Source organism: Ostrinia furnacalis, unplaced genomic scaffold (genome assembly GCF_004193835.3).
Source record: "Ostrinia furnacalis isolate ACB-3 unplaced genomic scaffold, ASM419383v2 OfSCF1026, whole genome shotgun sequence".
In the NCBI taxonomy this organism is placed as follows: Eukaryota; Metazoa; Arthropoda; class Insecta; order Lepidoptera; family Crambidae; genus Ostrinia; species Ostrinia furnacalis.
Genome location: NW_021131265.1, coordinates 167,978 through 186,229, shown reverse-complemented (window position 1 = coordinate 186,229; position 18,252 = coordinate 167,978). Strand labels below are relative to the sequence as shown.

The 18,252-nt window shown below is 35.7% G+C and overlaps 1 protein-coding gene across 35 annotated transcripts in view; it reads left to right on the top strand.

The window, feature by feature from the left end:
- The first annotated feature begins 4,525 nt into the window (after positions 1–4,525).
- Positions 4,526–18,252, top strand: part of serpin-1 (antitrypsin) — a 39,414-nt gene continuing 25,687 nt past the window's right edge. For 33 of the 35 annotated variants that reach the window (XR_003655746.1, XM_028301949.1, XM_028301951.1 and 30 more), the window contains exons 1-8: positions 4,526–4,630; positions 7,376–7,470; positions 12,708–12,851; positions 13,456–13,659; positions 14,094–14,192; positions 14,574–14,714; positions 15,715–15,924; positions 16,027–16,174. Coding sequence is in view for 34 of the 35 variants with exons in the window: in XM_028301949.1 (XP_028157750.1) it covers positions 4,612–4,630; positions 7,376–7,470; positions 12,708–12,851; positions 13,456–13,659; positions 14,094–14,192; positions 14,574–14,714; positions 15,715–15,924; positions 16,027–16,174 (1,060 nt within the window). In the remaining variant the exon portion in view is untranslated. Of the gene's footprint in view, positions 4,631–7,375; positions 7,471–12,707; positions 12,852–13,455; positions 13,660–14,093; positions 14,193–14,573; positions 14,715–15,714; positions 15,925–16,026; positions 16,175–17,151; positions 17,288–17,766; positions 18,051–18,252 lie in introns of those variants that run through there. The other 2 variants (XM_028301928.1, XM_028301939.1) reach the window with 2 other exon arrangements.

Genomic DNA, 18,252 nt, shown 5'->3' with positions numbered 1-18,252 from the left:
CTGAGGGTGAAAGCAAGCTTCCCCGGAATCCTCAACTTACCTTTATCTGCCAGAATACAACATTGTCGTTACGGCGACAGACTTAGGTAAGATTGGGGTTGCTATCCAGACGGACTTAGAACAAGCCCTACCACTAACAAAAATTTTGTTCTCACTGGGAATCGAACCTGGGACCTCTGGGTTTTATCAAACTATACGATACTTTAATAAACAATGGGGCAAATAGCAAAGTAACTAGTGTAGGGGCTAGAAATTTAGGCACGCTTAAGTAGGCACTTTGAAACTTATTGACTAGGTATCGGTATCACAAATACCACGGCAATGGCTAGTCATATAATAATATCAGTTTTCCCAAGATTACGTAAACGGTTTACGGTCATTCAGTTTTACGACATCCATAAACTACAACCTGAACCAATGCAAAGCAACAATGCTCCAAGACAAAACGCACTTTACATTACGAGGCTACATGAGGAATACCTACAACGTGATCTACTCGAGACTGAATAAAATATGCTAATTTCTATATATTATAAACACACGTAGTTTTATGTGTTTACGTTAATAGGTTTTGAGTTAGAGAAGGGTCAAAAGTGGCACCAAGTGGTTATTATATTACACTCGGCGCTGGCTACTAGCCAGAAAAGGAACTGGCTAGCCAGTTCCTTTACTTGAACCTGAGAGTATTTTTCCACGCAAAGTTACAAGTCCACACAGCTTGACCGCAATCTGTGGAGGAACACTATGTGGTCGCGATCCTCATCAGTGAGGGACCGAGGAAGAAGAAGAAGAAGTTTTAAGTAAAATATTTCTACATAAAGTGGCATAACACTGGTCACAAAAATTAGGGAAATAGCCAATATTACGACAATGAGTACTCGGTATTTGAACACTCTGGAGGAGTAGTCTTGGCTGACAATAATATTATATCATTTTAGTTCAGTATCTTTATACTTAACCCTTAACCAACCAGGGGTCTCTCAGACTCCGGTGAATTTGTTACTTGTAACTAGTCGCATGTAGAGTTTATTCTTTTTTTGACAAATGACAAAAATTGTTTACGCCTTTAAATATTTTTGGTTTAGAACGAGTCTGAGAGACTTCAGGTGGTTATGTGGCTGAAACAAGAGGTAGGGCTGGCTCCCCGTTTCTATACCCAAGCCCTAAATAAATAGGTTTTTGGAACTGTATTTGAATTTACTCATTTTACTAATGTCATCAATAGCATAAAACTACATAAATGCAGATACCTACAACATTTCCAAAAAGGCTAGTTTCCTAAAAAAAATTTTTTAGTCCGTCATGTTTAATATCAAAAAATATTGGACACATATATTTTTATTTGTCAATCTAACAAATAATTACATAGTTATGGTGCGTTGAAGTTCCGCACGACGTCACAACGTGCGGCACTTTTATGCACGCATTGACGTCACGGGCCTCTTCTTATGAACGTTGGCGCGCTTTATCTCTTTATATTTTCATTAGTTTGAAAAAGTGAAAAATACGTGTAGAGTATTTTTTGATAAGTTAACTGACGGACTAATTAAAACTCTTGCTTTTTGACCCAGGAAACATCCCTATTAGTCAATAAACAGTCACAAGTTGAGTTTAACATTTTTTTGAAAATGTTAAAAGAACTTCATTTACCTAATAGTAGATAGATACCTATAAAATAAAAAGTCTAATTTCGTTATCTACAAGATCTCAGAAACATTTTCTGCCTTTCATTTGCTTTATTTACTTAGCGTATTACTTCGAAAATAAAACCTTTGAATGTACCGAGAAACCTGTTAAAGTTAAAGCATTCTATGAATTGGTCATTAAATCCTTAAATCCTTATAAAATCAAAGACAAGCACCTAATTGCATTGAAGAAAAAAATTGAAAACTATGAATATTATAATACTTAATTTAAAAATAAATGCAAAACATTATGGTGTAAACTCCTTTGCATCTTTTGGTGATATTTTTTTTAAACCTGCAAAAGTAAGAAAAAAGACTTAAATGACTAAAACCTCTTCGGAACAAGCTCGTAGTGATAGTAGAAATTCCCTAGTTTCCAGCCGTTCTTGGGAACTAATGTATTACTAGCACTTAAATAAATTACATTACAGACCAATAAAAACATAAAAAATCATATGCCTCGTCTTATTAGTTGAGGCAGCGCGCGTTTTTTTTTTCTTTGCTATTGAGAATGACTAAACCAGTTTTGTATAACGTTCATTGACTTTGACTTTGGTACAGGTTATGCTAAAATTGTAATAGAGTTTATCCAATAGTTAATTGGTTTTGTATCTAGGTGCTAATTGTGAGTAACTTGAATGTAGATTTTTCAACCTTTGGTTGAATTGGTTGTTTCGTTCCAGAGTTTTCGCGCAAGATTTTTTTGTTTGTTTGTTTCAAACCAATAACAGTGAGTTTTCGCTACGTAGGTACCTACTACGAGCAAACTTGGAATACTAGGTATTTTTTGTGAATTCACTTATGTGAATTCGTACGTTTGATAACAACATTACCTAGTGCTTAAATTAACTTTATATTAATTAAAATTCGTGGTGTTTACATACATGTTCCCAATGGCATTTTCCATTTTATTTGTTNCAGGGTTGCTACCCCATACCGTCCGGCACACTAACTACCTACCTATTTCCTAACTTTCAATATGATCAGATCATATTCGTTAGATAAACGGTACAAAGATATTGCCCTGCCTTTATTTCTACTGATAGAATTCAAATTAATAAATTTTACGATAATCGTGTCAATCCGTCATCATACGTCACCATTATTTAATAGTGACGTCACAGAATAACCACATTACATTATTCTGTGACATCACTATTAAAAACGTAGCCCACTTTCGTTCGCCAATAGGATTTATTTGCTGATGCACCACTCCTTTAAACTCATTGACGTCATGGGGTCTTTGCATTACTAAAATCAATTGCCTCTGATTTACCTTGCAAACATTTCCTGTAAAAAATTGCTAGCAGTGATTAATAATAGTATTATCTAAATCTACTATTTTCCTGCTATTCAAGCGTACGCTTCTATTAAAAACAAAAAAAAACACATTTATTATTGCAGGTAGTCTTTTAAAAAAAGCGCTTTTATTTTTTATTTATCAGGCCACTACTGCATGCATCCTTCGGGAACTGAATAGGTTTAAAGGATTAAAGGTCTTACTTTATAGGCTTAAAACTAAATTATGAAATAGCAAATTGCAATATTCCTGTGATAAAATATTTTAGAAGGTAGTTACAGAAATTGGTCGTAACGAACATTTAATATTTTTTTAACAATTTTCTTTTAAATTGTGTAAAGATAAGCGGTATAATTTCCTTTTCAAATTAGTACACTTAGAATTTCAATGTCTCCTTCAACTATTTAATCATAAAAGTTCAATGACAAAAAAACATCTAAAATCTGCTAAACAAATAAGTAAATTATTTTCCTACAAAACGGCTATGTATAAAAATAAATGCATCGATTCTGAATATCATTAAGTACCTAGGTACATTTTATTTAACTGTTTCCGTGTTTATTTTGCTATTCTGAAACAAGATAAAGATATTCTGGATGATTTTCTATAAACGGGTATACTCGTATTCTCAGAACTTTTTTATTTGTATGTGATGGTAGTCAACAAATACATACAATGTTGTACAAAAAATACCAGTAGGATCAATCTTGTGAGGGAGAGAGTGTGGTATCCTATAAAACTACATTTACGTAATTTTTTTATCAAATAAAACAATAAAAAACAGAAGAAGTGTTATTTCTTAATTAAAAAAAATACCATCTTAAAAAACACCTTTAACTTAAGACACATTGTTGTTATGTAAACAAAATAGTATTTTTTTTCGTAGGAATCGGAAAAAAAATTGATTGTATTCTTGGTTTAGGACTACTTTTCAAGGAAATACACAGTCACCACTCCGACTCTTCCTCCAGGTTTCGTCAACAGCGGTCAAGTCCACCATTTATTTTATCTCTGATAAAATTAAAGAGGGTCTTATTAGTCGACGGGTCTAACTGACCTGATGATGACGAAGATTTTTTTATTTTTTTATTACTTAGGTATATTGTTCATTGCATGTCACATTACCAATAGTGGTGATGAAAAGTGTAAAATCCTGTGAAGAAATACACTACAATCAATAAAACAGAAGAATTGTACCTAAAAATTAGCAGTGAAACTTCCTAGGCTTGTGTCAGACTCGTTTTTTGCTACGTGTGTTATTCGATTTTGGTGTCGGCGACGGGGCTGGGCTCTCGGAACCCGCCAGCCTCGAGGCTGGGCTTGAGCACGGTTTCGGAGAAGCTGCGCTCGATGAAGTTCATGGAGCGGTCGTTGCCGGGCGAGTGCCCGCAGTCCAGCCCAGCTGCGTCGGCGCTGGGGATGTATAAGCTGTATGTTTTCCTAGTAAATAAAATAAAAATAAATATAATAAACTTCAACAAAATAATGAGCTTAATTGCATTAGTGTGAACAAGAAGGGTTACTGAGTTACAGAGCCATTGTGGCGCGTGATGTGTGAGTTATTTAAAAGAATCCCAACGGCGCGACCGGTCAGTGTGAGTCCAGTAGTTACACGAACAAGACACAATGAAGTTATTAATTTGCTGTAAGTACATTACTTTTTTATATTTTTTAATATCCAGTTTTTAGTTTTTATAATCAAAATACAATAAATAATTTATTGTTGGGATTTTTTTTGCGTAAATTTGCATCGTAATTATCATGGTTTTCAATGTGATTGTGTAAATTGATATTTTCAACCGACTTCAAAAAAGGAGGAGGTTCTCAATTCGACTCGTATGTTTTTTTAATCATAATTTTATTGCTTGATTTCATGCAGTTTTCAACAATTCAAATCGTTTATTATTACCACACTTTGAATACTATATTTTAATGCATTTATAACCTTGAGTTTTATCACGCTACCGGCTTTTTATAGTATTTACGTTTACCCTCGATTTAGATATTGTTATTAAAAACCGGTACTTAAACGTAATCTTAACGGTATTTTAAATAATTTTCTTTACATTTCCCATGATAATTGTTCTAAAACTCACTATTTTTACTTTAAATCGAGTTTTTAAAGTTGTAATAATGATTGTCTTGACTACCTACATTATGACTACAACTCATATTGTAGTGCTGTAGTGTTTTGTTTTGTAATGCATAATAACGTTCCTAATTTGAAGTAATACGGCTACAGTCTATTAACAGCGTGTTGTACCTAGTTATACTACAGTATATTATTGTATATCGACTTACATCACACGTAGTGATACAAACTTGGGATTCCCTTTGTTTGTGAACCTGAGTCTCAAGGTGAGACCGGTTTTAACACAGCCATTGTATAGTCTGCTGTTTTTATGTAGATACAATCAATGATATTTTTAGTACCGACATTAATATAACAATTTTGAAAATGTGGGTAGTTTGATATTTTTTTGTAACCGCCAACGGCTCAGCGATTGTCGAGACTGCGGTTATTATAAAATTGTAAAAGCAAATAATTTACTTAAATTATTTATAGCATTTTGATAAAACTTTACAGCATTTTTTTTTAATTTGATTAAAATCTCGATTTTATCTAGATTATTTCGATTTGATCAAAATCAAATCAAAAATATCTTTATTCGTATAAATATTCTGACTAACCTCCAATTAAGATTAGTTCTTACATGTTGTCAAAAAATGCCCTTGGAGATGCCCTTACATGTCTCTTTTTTTTAAGTCCAATCAAATTCTCAGTCTTAGAAACAAAAACCAATGGGTCTTATCGATTGATTAATGCGAATGAATTAGCATAATCGTTAGCTTGCAAAAAAGTAATGACTGCGGGTAGGTATCAACAAAGATTTTTGATTTTATTTCCTGTTATTATGAACTAAACGAACCTAGCAACAGTGGAGCATCCAACATAAAAACACCGTATTAAATTCTGCGTCCAAACCAGTTCTAAATGTAAAAATAAATATTCATAATTTTATTTTTGTAACAGAAATGCATCTACCCGCTTTTACATTCTTGTATTGAGATCCAAAACTGTGCAAACTGTGCATCTAATTTGCACAATCGACACATTTATAACTTTTTTCTAAGAAGCAAAGTTGCAAGTCATCTAAGCTTTAAGCTAAATCGAGCTTTATTTCTATAAATCGATAAAAGCCAAAAACTTCAACTGTAATAATTACTTAAGCAGACAAACAAAAAATCCGAAACGAATTATTAGAATCATCAAATAAAAAACAATGTAGATAAACATTGACTTGACATTGACCTTAACCCGGCTCAGAAATTATAGTGGTAATAATAATATAAAAGGTGGGTAAACATTACATCACTTTCTTGTAACGTTCTTTTTTACATTTGATAACTACCTACACAAGCAAACACTCAAAGGCATTTTAATGTGTTTTCAATGGTAAGTGCAAAACCTTAAAAACCCGTTTCGCGTTGTCACGGCATCACGTGTGAACGGCTGAACCGATTTCGATAATTCTTTTTTTTAAATGTTTGTGGAAGTCCAAGGATGGTTCTTACGGAAAAAAATATTAAGAAAATCTCTACGCTAAGGCGGTACGAAGTTCGCCGGGTCAGCTAGTTTAAAATTTAATAATAATGTCTGATTGAATTACAACGTTTGTCTTGGTTTATTACTATTGGAATCAACACTTAAGATCACAAAAAATGAAGCCCAAACAGGTTTTTTTAAATAAAAGTTTTACTTCGGGATTTTTATTACATTTAATTTTTTGACAGATCGTAACAAAATGGTCAATTACAATTAATCGCTCCAATGTATCTCCACCATAAGGAGATGTGTTACGTGATTCGGGCTTAATCTTACTGACATAGTTTGCTTAACGATAACTTTTACAGATAAATGACTGGGTACTTAGTAACTAAAGTTTATAAAGTAAATAAGTTTTTGATACTCATAACAAGCAACTCGTGGAAAATTATGAGGAAAATGCAAAATCAGAGGCTGTCAATTTTTTATGGTATCCAACAAAAAATTGTAGGTATTACTCGTATGTATTGTACCTACCGTTTATTGTAAGGCTAAGACGTCTTTAAAAATATTGCATTTTAGAAGAACCAAGTATAACAACACACGGTCTCGAAAAGGTAGTAGAAAAACTAATCTGGAACCGGCCAATCTGGAAATCATTGGGGGAGGCCTATGTTCAGCAGTGGACGTTCTGTGGGTAAAATGATGATAATAATGATTTGTAGTCATGTCAAAGTCAGAGCTTTTATTCAGTACTAAGGCCCTTTCCAGAGCGCTTAATATACACTTAAATAGGTTGTTTATTGTATTTAACTGTACTTATTATTTATATTTCTGTTTCAGTATTGCCCCTTCTGGCCCAGGCCATGGCCGACGATGCCAGCACGCAGAAACTCCTCGTCGATGGAAACAACCAATTCACAGCTAAACTCTTTAGTGTGAGTATTAATTTTTCTTGTTCTTTTTACATTGCTTATTGGTCTGCAAAAATAAGTAGTTACCTACTACCTAACTACTTTTAACATTTTTTTTTCCAAACTATAGAAATTGTCGATTTAAAATAAAAAAAAACCTTTTATAGAACATTTTATCACTTTTCTTTGATACTATAATAACGAAATTAAACTCTTTTCTTTTTCAAGACATTTTTATTTCGAAAGTATACCTTAGTAGTTAGGTGCTTAAAAAGTTATTGCAATTTTAAAAGTGTGCTTATTTGGTTTTGCAGGCCTGTGTATTAGGTAATCTGTGGTATAGTGTAGCAAAGGAATAATTTTATTTATTGTAGGTATAGTTCGATTTTACAATATGAAAATTTTGTGAACATTTAATGAGCCCGCAGTGAGTGTGCGAGCGCGACAGCAACATAATTACGTAAACCAGTCGAAAAGTGGTCGAAAAGCCTCTTTTTTGTATGGATTTTTGACGGATTCGATTTTCGATTCGATCAAAAAGTGCGTTTTGTCTCATAAAATACTAAACTTTATTCTGATGAAATAGTCATCAGAAAACCTACGTCATTTGCCTATATTTTGTGTCTATACTGTGAAACTGTTTAATTGGCGTAATCTCTTGTTAACAAAATAACAACTAGCAAACAAGAGAAAGCTATGTAGCTCAAACTAGAGTTTATACGTAGCTCTTAAGCGGGTAAGGTATCTCTATTTTGAGTAGAGCTTAATAAAATAGTCTATTGCAAATACAAAACTAGAGAGCTTTGTATAACGTATATTTTGTGAGAACATAGACACACCTTAAGCTTCAACCACACCAACGCGTGCATCTCCATCGCCGGCGCGATCACGGCGCTATCATAGGCCAATGAGGGCTATCGTTTTAGCGCTCACCAGTTAGCGCCACTGTAGAGTAAGGTCCTGTCACTTGCTAGTAGCGAAGACAGTGGCACCAACTGGTGAGCGCGAAAGTGGTAAGAGGACTATCGTATTTCCACTTATCAAGATGGCGCCACTGTAGAGTAAGGTCCTGTCAATCGCCAGGGGTGCCAACTGTTAAGTATAAAAACGATAGCCCTCATTACACATCGCGCATCCCCTCGATCGGGCCCACTAGAGTGAGCCCGTCGTAGGCTGGACTTTGGTCCAACACCGCGGTGGGCAACCCTCTAGTTGGGTTCGCCACTGATCGGGCGCCTTATGCGCTCGATACGGCCCGATCGCGAACGTCGGTCTGCGACCGACGATCGCCAAACGGCTAGAGTACCTTCTGTACTCGCCACTCTGCCCGGTGAAGCTGGAAAAGCTCCTCAAGCTACCAGCGCGCGTCCCTTAAAAAAAAAACACATCGCGCAGACTGTCATGGGTCGCGCGACCTGTCATTGGCCTATGATCGCGCCGGCGACGGCGATCTGCACGCATTGATCTGGTTGAAGCTTTAGAGCCTCGTTCACTTGCATCTCTGAGTGAAGTGTCAAGTAGTCTACTTATTTCTTAAAGTCACGAGTAGCTACAAAACCATGACTGCCAACAAGACTGACGTTAAAATACTTCTTACTTTAACTTGCCAGATTGTGTTAATCAGGAAGTACTAACTACACTTTACTCGTGAAAGGGCCCTTAGTGTAGATATCCTTAGTACCTATATCTAATGATATACAGCTTTAAATATTGTGACGTCAATCGGAAAATAAAAAAGGCAAGACGTCATCAAAATAGAAAGGACGAAACGTCAAATGAAGAGCATTACGTCACGGAGTAAATTAAATTTCACAGCCATTGGAATGTGATTCCCTAATCCACTTCGGAACAGGAAAAGGGTTGGAAATATTTTGCGAGAGAATCTGGAATTAGCTTTTCACTTGGGGATTTGGTCGTTACAGTGGCAACGGGTACTTTTTATAAACGGTATTCTACTGTCGATGATAGAATATAAATAAACGCAATTCCACACGGCACATTTGATTGAACTTTTAATCCATGACGCAGTTAAACACTTAATAATATAACGTTAATGATAAACATTTGCAAATTAGGGAACCATGACGTGTGCTTACCATGAGGTTACGTTAGGTGTGCGAGTACCTACGCTACGTCAAAAAAAAATGAAGATTTTATTTCTTGAAAGTAGGCGCTGCACAGTCCAAGCGTTTTCAAGGCGAGAGTGAATAGGCACTTACAGGGCAGATATGTACCACTTTAGACTGCATCTCACTTAACACCAGGTGCGATTGCGGTCAAATACCTGACTTGTCTAGCATAAAAAAATGTCATACATTTAATATCATTTTTTTACGCAGTCGCTAGCGAGCACACCTAACGTAAACTCAAGGTAAGCACACTGAAGCCACATCTAGGCTATAAACATCAATCATGTCCAGGAGTAGACATCCTGCGGCTGAACTATGATGATAAAGTCTTGGTTATAAAGTGTTATTTAATAAAGCCAGCTAAAATACTGTTATTGATTTAAAATAAATTGATTTAAAATGAGTAGTTATTATAAAACAATCCATGTAAGCAAACTAAAAGCTTTGCTGGGGTGCAGCTACGCTTTGCACTACCTGACCTATAGAGCAAAAATCAATAGTTACCTACTAGACTAAGAGCTAGTGAACGCCAGACCTACGTTATTTTATAAAGGCTGAAAGGTTTGTCAGCGCATGCTCCCAACATAGCTAAGAATCATGGCCAAACATGAAGTTTGGGTCATGGTGGCTTTGGCAGACAGACGGTACTAAAGGTGTGTAAAATACCAACTTAATTACGTCAAAGTATAAAGGCTGATTTTTTGATATTTCCTTCAAAATGTTATTAGAAATGACGTCATTAATTGACAGACACCTACCATGGTGGCAGCCCTTAGCCAGACACCTTAAAGTTCATGAAAATGTAGTCCTACTTACGTCATACTATAAAAGCTGATATTTACATAAAATATTTGAACTATCATTTGATGAAGTTTCCTCATCAGCCAGACACTTCTGATGGTTCCTTCGCCTTGCCAGACAGCTTTTAGGGTGGCTGAAAGTGCGAACGCGAGGCACTATAAATATTGTTTTTTGTACTTTTTCTTAAGTTACTCAAGTATTTGAGTCTGTAAATCATCATCTCATGTTGATGAGCTGATGATGGAAGGTAAGTACAACTCCTTAAGGCTTAGGTAATCCCTAATTTTAAAGTGATTACCTCTGAAAGTTGCCTAGAGTAAAGTTCTTAGCAACATTATCATTACCTATGTTAATGCTAATGTTGCTAAGAACTTTACTCTAGGCGTTTAGCAACTATTTTGAAGATAAAATTTGTGGCACCACATTTTCCGCGTATATAAATTCTAGTGAGGATTTGGGGGTCCTAATTCAATATAGAATTGTTATAGTATTATTTGATATTATAAATTTGATTATACTGTGCATAGTAATAGATATATCGTGATGGTTTCGCTGGAAGGATACTCTGCAGCGCAACCACTTTCAATAACAAAATACGGCGAAACCTGTGACACATTTTTTTTAAATAGGACTTGAATTTAATAGACATTTCAAAGATTTATTTTAGAAACTTACACTAGACTAGTTAAATCAAAAGTAGTTCCGCCGGGGAGCATGACGTGAATTATCCTACAACTCCTAAGCGTTAAGGAGTTGTACCTTCTATCAACATGGGATGATGACTAGCTGATGCAAACAACCAAATAACTTTAGAAACTATACTTATATATACTGGTTAAAGAATTGTCCTCCAACTCCTAAGCCTTAAGGAGTTGTACTTACCTTCCATCATCAGCTCATCAACATGAGATGATGATTTACAGACTCAAATACTTAAATAACTTAAGAAAAAGTACAAAAATCAATAATTATAGTGCCTCGCGTTCGCACTTTCAGCCACCCTAAAAGCTGTCTGGCAAGGCGAAGGAACCATCAGAAGTGTCTGGCTGATGAGGAAACTTCATCAAATGATAGTTCAAATATTTTATGTAAATATCAGCTTTTATAGTATGACGTAAGTAGGACTACATTTTCATGAACTTTAAGGTGTCTGGCTAAGGGCTGCCACCATGGTAGGTGTCTGTCAATTAATGACGTCATTTCTAATAACATTTTGAAGGAAATATCAAAAAATCAGCCTTTATACTTTGACGTAATTAAGTTGGTATTTTACACACCTTCAGAACCGTCTGTCTGCCAAAGCCACCATGACCCAAACTTCATGTTTGGCCATGATTCTTAGCTATGTTGGGAGCATGCGCTGACAAACTTTCAGCCTTTATAAAATAACGTAGGTCTGGCGTTCACTAGCTCTTAGTCTATACAACAATATTGTGGAAATAACCATGGGGGCTTAACACGTTGCATGACTAATTATTCCGTGAACGAACAACGTGACAAAAAGTTGTCATGTCAACAACAACAACACCGACAACAGCTGTTATGTAATACTTAGAACACCACACAACACTTAGCACCTACTTAGTAAGCTATATTATATGTGACTTGGCGTGTGGACAACTCGCTTTGGATCCGATGGGCTCTGAAGCCTACTTTTACTCGTAAATAGCAATAGAATTAGAACATCCTTATTTTATTGCTATGTCTAATTACAATTTACTCGACAATTCGACGTAGAAATACACCTTTTAAAAGGGCTTTCTTTTCCACAACAAAAATAAAGCTATGTACACGCGTTCTTCAAGTTCCACGACTTGCTACTTAGCGTAAACGGCACTACATTGATCATTACCAAACTCTGGGTTGACTGTATGGGCTAGGATTTTTAAAATTAACATAGATGGTATAATACACGTTTATTTTGCATGCCGTCTTCTTGACATGCCAATATCTCGAACAGATACTTAACAGGAAAACAAATATTTTTTCCTCAACACACGGCACACGGCTGACCAGTTTCGGAATATGCTAAGGACTTATTTATACTACTAGCTTTCCGCCCGCGGCTTCGCCCGCGTGGAATTTTGTCTGTCACAGAAAAACTTTATCGCGCGCGTCCCTGTTTCAAAAACCGGGATAAAAACTATCCTATGTTCTTTCCCGGGACTCAAACTATCTCTATGCCAAATTTCATCAAAATCGGTTGCGAGGTTTAAGCGGGAAAGCGTAACAGACAGACAGACAGACAGACAGACAGACAGAGTTACTTTCGCATTTATAATATTAGTTGGGATTATTCTTAATGTTAATGAAGTATGATTTTTTTTTCAGGAGGTAGCTAAAAATAATGTCGGCAAAAGTGTGGTGATGTCGGGTTTCTCTGCCCTCTCCCCTCTGGCGCAGCTCGGCCTGGCTTCGGTGGGCGACTCACACGACGAAATCTTGAAGACCATTGGCATGCCTAATGATGAAGCTGTAAGTATAGTTCCATTATAAAAAAGATATTCCCACCAACTTCATTGTTCTCCATAAAAATAGATGGCCACTGGTGTAGCGAACTTTGGAAAAAAATTGCCAACAATAAAATTTTTAGTGGCTCGCAAAAAATCTGACGGAAGACAACTTTTTGTTTTGCTTGTGTGTGATGGGAGTCTGAAGCATTATCTACAATTAATCCAAATTGGATTTTGAAATGTGTTGGATTACGTAGTAAAAACAAAAGGCATACGCTAGACGTTACGAGTACAGTAGGAGGAAGGTAATTATTATGGAAAATAATATTTTCCCAGACGTTTGTGTCTGTGTTGTTAATAATTTAAAATGCCGTCATCATTTACAATGGTAATTTATTCATTTAGTCTCGACTACTTATAGGCGCACGACTCTTAATATACCAGAAGCAAATAGAGGATGAGGGATTGTCCTACACTCCCCAAGCTGAACTGTTGGTCAAATGGGTTGGGGAGGACATATGAAATAAACAATAATTATAGCAATTTCAAAGGGCACGTTACCATGTGCCCTGAAAATGATAATGACGATGATGATAGCAATTTCAACTTGGATTTTTTACCAACAGACTAAAGACGCGTTCACGCTTGTCAACGGCAACCTTCGCTCCGCCAAAGGCGTCGAGCTGAAGGTGGCCAACCGTATCTACATCCCGAACAATGGAGAGCTCAACGGCACCTTCGCTCAGATGTCCAGGGACGTATTCAGCTCTGACGTCAAGAATGTAGACTTCGCCAAGAACGTCGAGGCTGCTGCCGCTATCAACGCCTGGGTAATTAAAATTATCTGTCTAAGGGGGGATTCAATCAAACAAGAGTAAATAAACCTCAGAATAAATCGTCCGTTTTGACATATTTGGGTTGTGTAAAGGATAGGTTAGTGTAGTAGAACTAACCAAGAGATGGCGCCATTCCGTTTTACTTGTTGTATCATTAGATTTTCTGGGTGCTACAAGGATTTCAAATAATAAAAAAATTGCTTTAAACGCCGCGAAAGTTCATGAAGCCCATGCACCTCACGTTTTCGATGTCAGGAACAATATTAAGGCTCGAGTTGCACCACCTAACTTTGACCGTAACTATGACGATAACCGGTGTTTTTTGTATGGAGTTTAACAGATTTTTGACGTTTGTCAAAGTTAATGATGGTGCAATCCAGCCTTATAGTTACAATTTTTGATAATAAATAATGAAATTTGTTTTCCAGGTTGAAGATAACACTAACAAGCGCATCAAAGATTTAGTGAGTCCCGATTCCTTAGGCGAAGATACCAGAGCTGTTCTTGTTAACGCGATCTACTTCAAGGTGAATGAGCTTTTTTTGATTTATCTCTTAATGTTTCAAATATCCGTTATATCGTTGTATCGTGGTGACAATATGGCCTTTTAGTGTGTAAATTCACGGACAAAATAAAATAGATTCAAATTAATATACCTACATTTGGTACACTGTATTGTATCAGATCTTGTGTCCACAGTAACTTTAGAGATTTGAACCAAGGGCGCCGCAGCAACAGTACTAACAGTCCAACTACAACAGCAACAGTACTAAACAGAATTATCAATTATTCCAATAAAATTTAAGACAGTCACAATAAAATTCACTTCTGCTATGATAATTATCACACTGACATAATGTATGGTTAGGTTATGTATTTATTATCTAATACCCCAAATTCTCCAACAGGGCACCTGGGAGGAACAGTTCGACAAGGCTTTGACAAAAGACAAGGACTTCCACGTATCCAAGGACAAGACCATCCAAGTGCCCACCATGTTCAAGAATGGCAACTTCAAATACGGCACCAGCCAAGAACTTGACGCTCAGGTAAGTGTCACACCGCGCGTGTGCATGATTCCTAGCGAAGGTAGTTGTAGTTCATTAGATGTGATACTCTGATAACGTGTGGGCAAGCTTAGGACTTATTCCTGCCGCCACTTTTCGCCACCGATCTACCCGACAGCACTTCCACCCCCATCACTTAGATGGTTGGCAGTCCACAACAGTACGTTTCTCTAGAAACTTCCTGCCCCGTACAACAAACTGTGGAATGGACTGTCGTCTGCGGTGTTTCCGGACGGATACGACCTGCAAGCTTTCAAGATGAGAGCGTATCTTTACCTTAAAGGCCGGCAACGCACCTGTAACGCCCCTGGGTCTGCGGGTGTCTATGGGCGACGGTAATCACTTACCATCAGGTGATCCGTCTGCTCGTTTGCCTCCTGTCACATAAAAAAAAAGCTCCTTCGCTAGGTGGCCCGACGATCTGGTGAAGGTTGCTGAAAGAAACTGTATGTGGGCAGTCCAGTGGCCTAATTCACGTAGATCTCGCTAACGTTCCGAAGTCGTCCCATTGAAAAACAGATCTAAATCCGTGTTCACAAGGGTCATTTTGATAGAACGATTACTCGATAGGATCGCAACTCAATGTTTTGTTGTCGTTGAAGTTTTGTTACGGGAATAAGGCTACAGGACCAGTCGTTATGAAAATCCTTGGGGGAGGCCTTTGGCGACGTCGTTTGGCTGAAACGATCGAACCAACTCTGATAATGCTATTGTTAACGTTTTCACTAGTAACTGATGTCATACTTACTGGGACTCAACCTAAATTAATTTTACTACTTATTAGAATCGAGTTTATTTTACACGGTTAATTGATACATACAATATCTTACAATACGCTGTGTGTATTCTAGCTAGGTTTAGATTAGAAGCCATATCATCTGATTCGAGAGAATTAACTTGCAACGGAACATAAAAGCGTGTATCACCAAGCTTTTGTTTCCCAAAATTGAAATTGAAATAAAAATATGAAATATATTTACAGTTATTGGAGCTGTACTACGAAGGTGGTGACTCCGCGTTCCTCATCGTATTGCCCAACAAGGTTGATGGACTGGCAGAACTAGAAGAAAAAATTAAGGACCCATCAGCTTTGGCCAAAGCCGTAGAGAACATGTACAATACGGACGTTGACGTGTTTCTGCCAAAATTCAAGATTGAAACTACTATTGACTTGAAGGATGTTCTGCTAAAGGTGAGCATAACGTCATAAGGAGGTAGCGGCTATTCATCAGCAAAACTCAAAGAGTTCTCTTTATCTTTTATTTTTGCTAAATATTATTATCTTCATTTCCAGATTGGTGTAACAAAATTGTTTTCGCCTAAAGACGCCCGACTGGAGTACCTCTTGAAGGGTGAGGGAGACGGTTTGTATGTGAGCAACGCTATCCAGAAGGCGTTCATTGAAGTCAACGAGGAAGGCGCTGAGGCTGCCGCAGCTAGTGGTGAGTCCAACATTTTTAACTAATGAAGGTCATCTGGGAAGCTAGAAGAAACTTTATCTTAATAAATCTTCTGCGTTAATACAGAGATAGAGAGAAAGTATCTACTAGTCTGATGAGATTTCAACAAGATAGAAACTTAATTACAGTCACCATTGAAAAAAATGACGTGATTGTTAATTGAATTTGATAAAATACGTTGTCCTAGTGACATATATAGAAGGAATTCTCAAAATTCATTCATTTACGTACCTATCAGTTTCCATTACACAAAAATCATCTGATTATTTTTTTCCATCGATACAAATAAGCAATTCTATTTCTGCGTCTTAAATCCTTCGTCCACTACAGATTTTACATATGATTTGGCAAAACAGTGTACTGAATGCACTAATAACAATTTGAAACAATAACTTTTCTATTTATTCACAAATCATTTAATCATATTATCATATAGTAAACCTACGACAGGTTAAATCATCCATCCATGTCACTAGACATGACTAGGTGAAGTTTTTTTTATAAGTTCAAAAACCACCTTTTTAGAAGGCTAAATACGTCCTAGGTAAGACCTTATTTATTTACCGATCCGGATGTCACTTGATAAAATCTAGTCTATTTTTATGTTATTTTATTTTTATGCTAGTCCAGAATTTTAGTTTATAATTAGTTTCATTAATGTCAATGTTCCCGGTACCGATCTTTAGGTTTGTTGGTTTGGGTAACTTCTACGTTAATAGTACGAAGAAATTAAAGCTATAAAATATATTACATGGGACAAACAATTAAATCATCCAAATATTGCTTCTAATGATTCCAAAATTATAAATTGCAATTAGTTTATATATTTTTTGAGGTTTTCATTTTACCTATTTTAAACCGATGATGTCAAGGGGTAATAAAAATACGTGTCATTATAATATTTTGATTTCCACTGAGAATAATCTTCTATACATCCCGACCGCTATATTTTTTTACAGCCTTTAAAATAACTAAAAGGACAAAACCAATGCCAGCACACATATTTGAAGCAGATCGTCCCTTTTATTTTGTGCTCAGACATTTATGTATTGAATTATTTAGTGGAGAATTCAAGCTTTAGGTGATTTTTCCAAAGTAAGATAATAAAACGCCTAGAATATGTATTACGTTTGTTTGTTCAGCGGTTTGGGTTTAGGAATACCGTGTTCATGGAAAAATGATTTTATTTGTGGTTAATGTTGGTGTCATTAACACGGTTAAATAATTAGGTTGTGTAGCGTAGAAAATAATTAACATAATTGGAAATGGTGAAAATTATAAGTATTGTAACTTAAACGATATTTAATGTTTATAAATCTTTGGAATATACTTGAAATAGACAGATTTTTCAATATTCTTATAACATACTTTTTCAATAAAACCACTGAAATACATTCGTTAAGTATGTCATAGTCGAAAGAGACTAATAATATTATGACGGTGCAATTACACTTACAAAACGTCATTTTATTTAGATTCGTCAAAGTAACCATTGAAAATAGGAGGCCTTTCTATCAAATCATTAAATTTTAACAAATATTCAGTTCTAATTGTACTTTTTTGTATCTTTACAGAATTTACGGTATATTTCCGCTCCGGGCGCGTCGTTCCTAAACGTATAACTTTTAACGCAGACCGACCCTTTTATTATAAATTAAGATATAATTCGGTAAACCTATTTAGCGGTCTATACAAGCCTTAAAAGTTTCAAATAAAAATAAATTGAACATAAATACCTATAGTATTACATAATTAATATAATATAAACTAACCAAAACATGACAATCTTATAAAAAAATATAATGTATTTTGCTAACGCTAAGTGACGTCTGATGTTTCTTAAAAACACCAAAGTTATTGTAAATAAAATAAGTATGGCATCATTGTAATTTATTGTTATATTAAGTGTTTTTTATTGTTTCTTATTTTTTTTACATTATTACACGCATAAGATTTCATTGTGTTGTTTTTTTATTTTAACAAAGGCCTCCTATTTATAAAAAAATGTTGAACATCATACATGATTATTTATTAATCTTTATTGGTGTAGGTATAAAAAA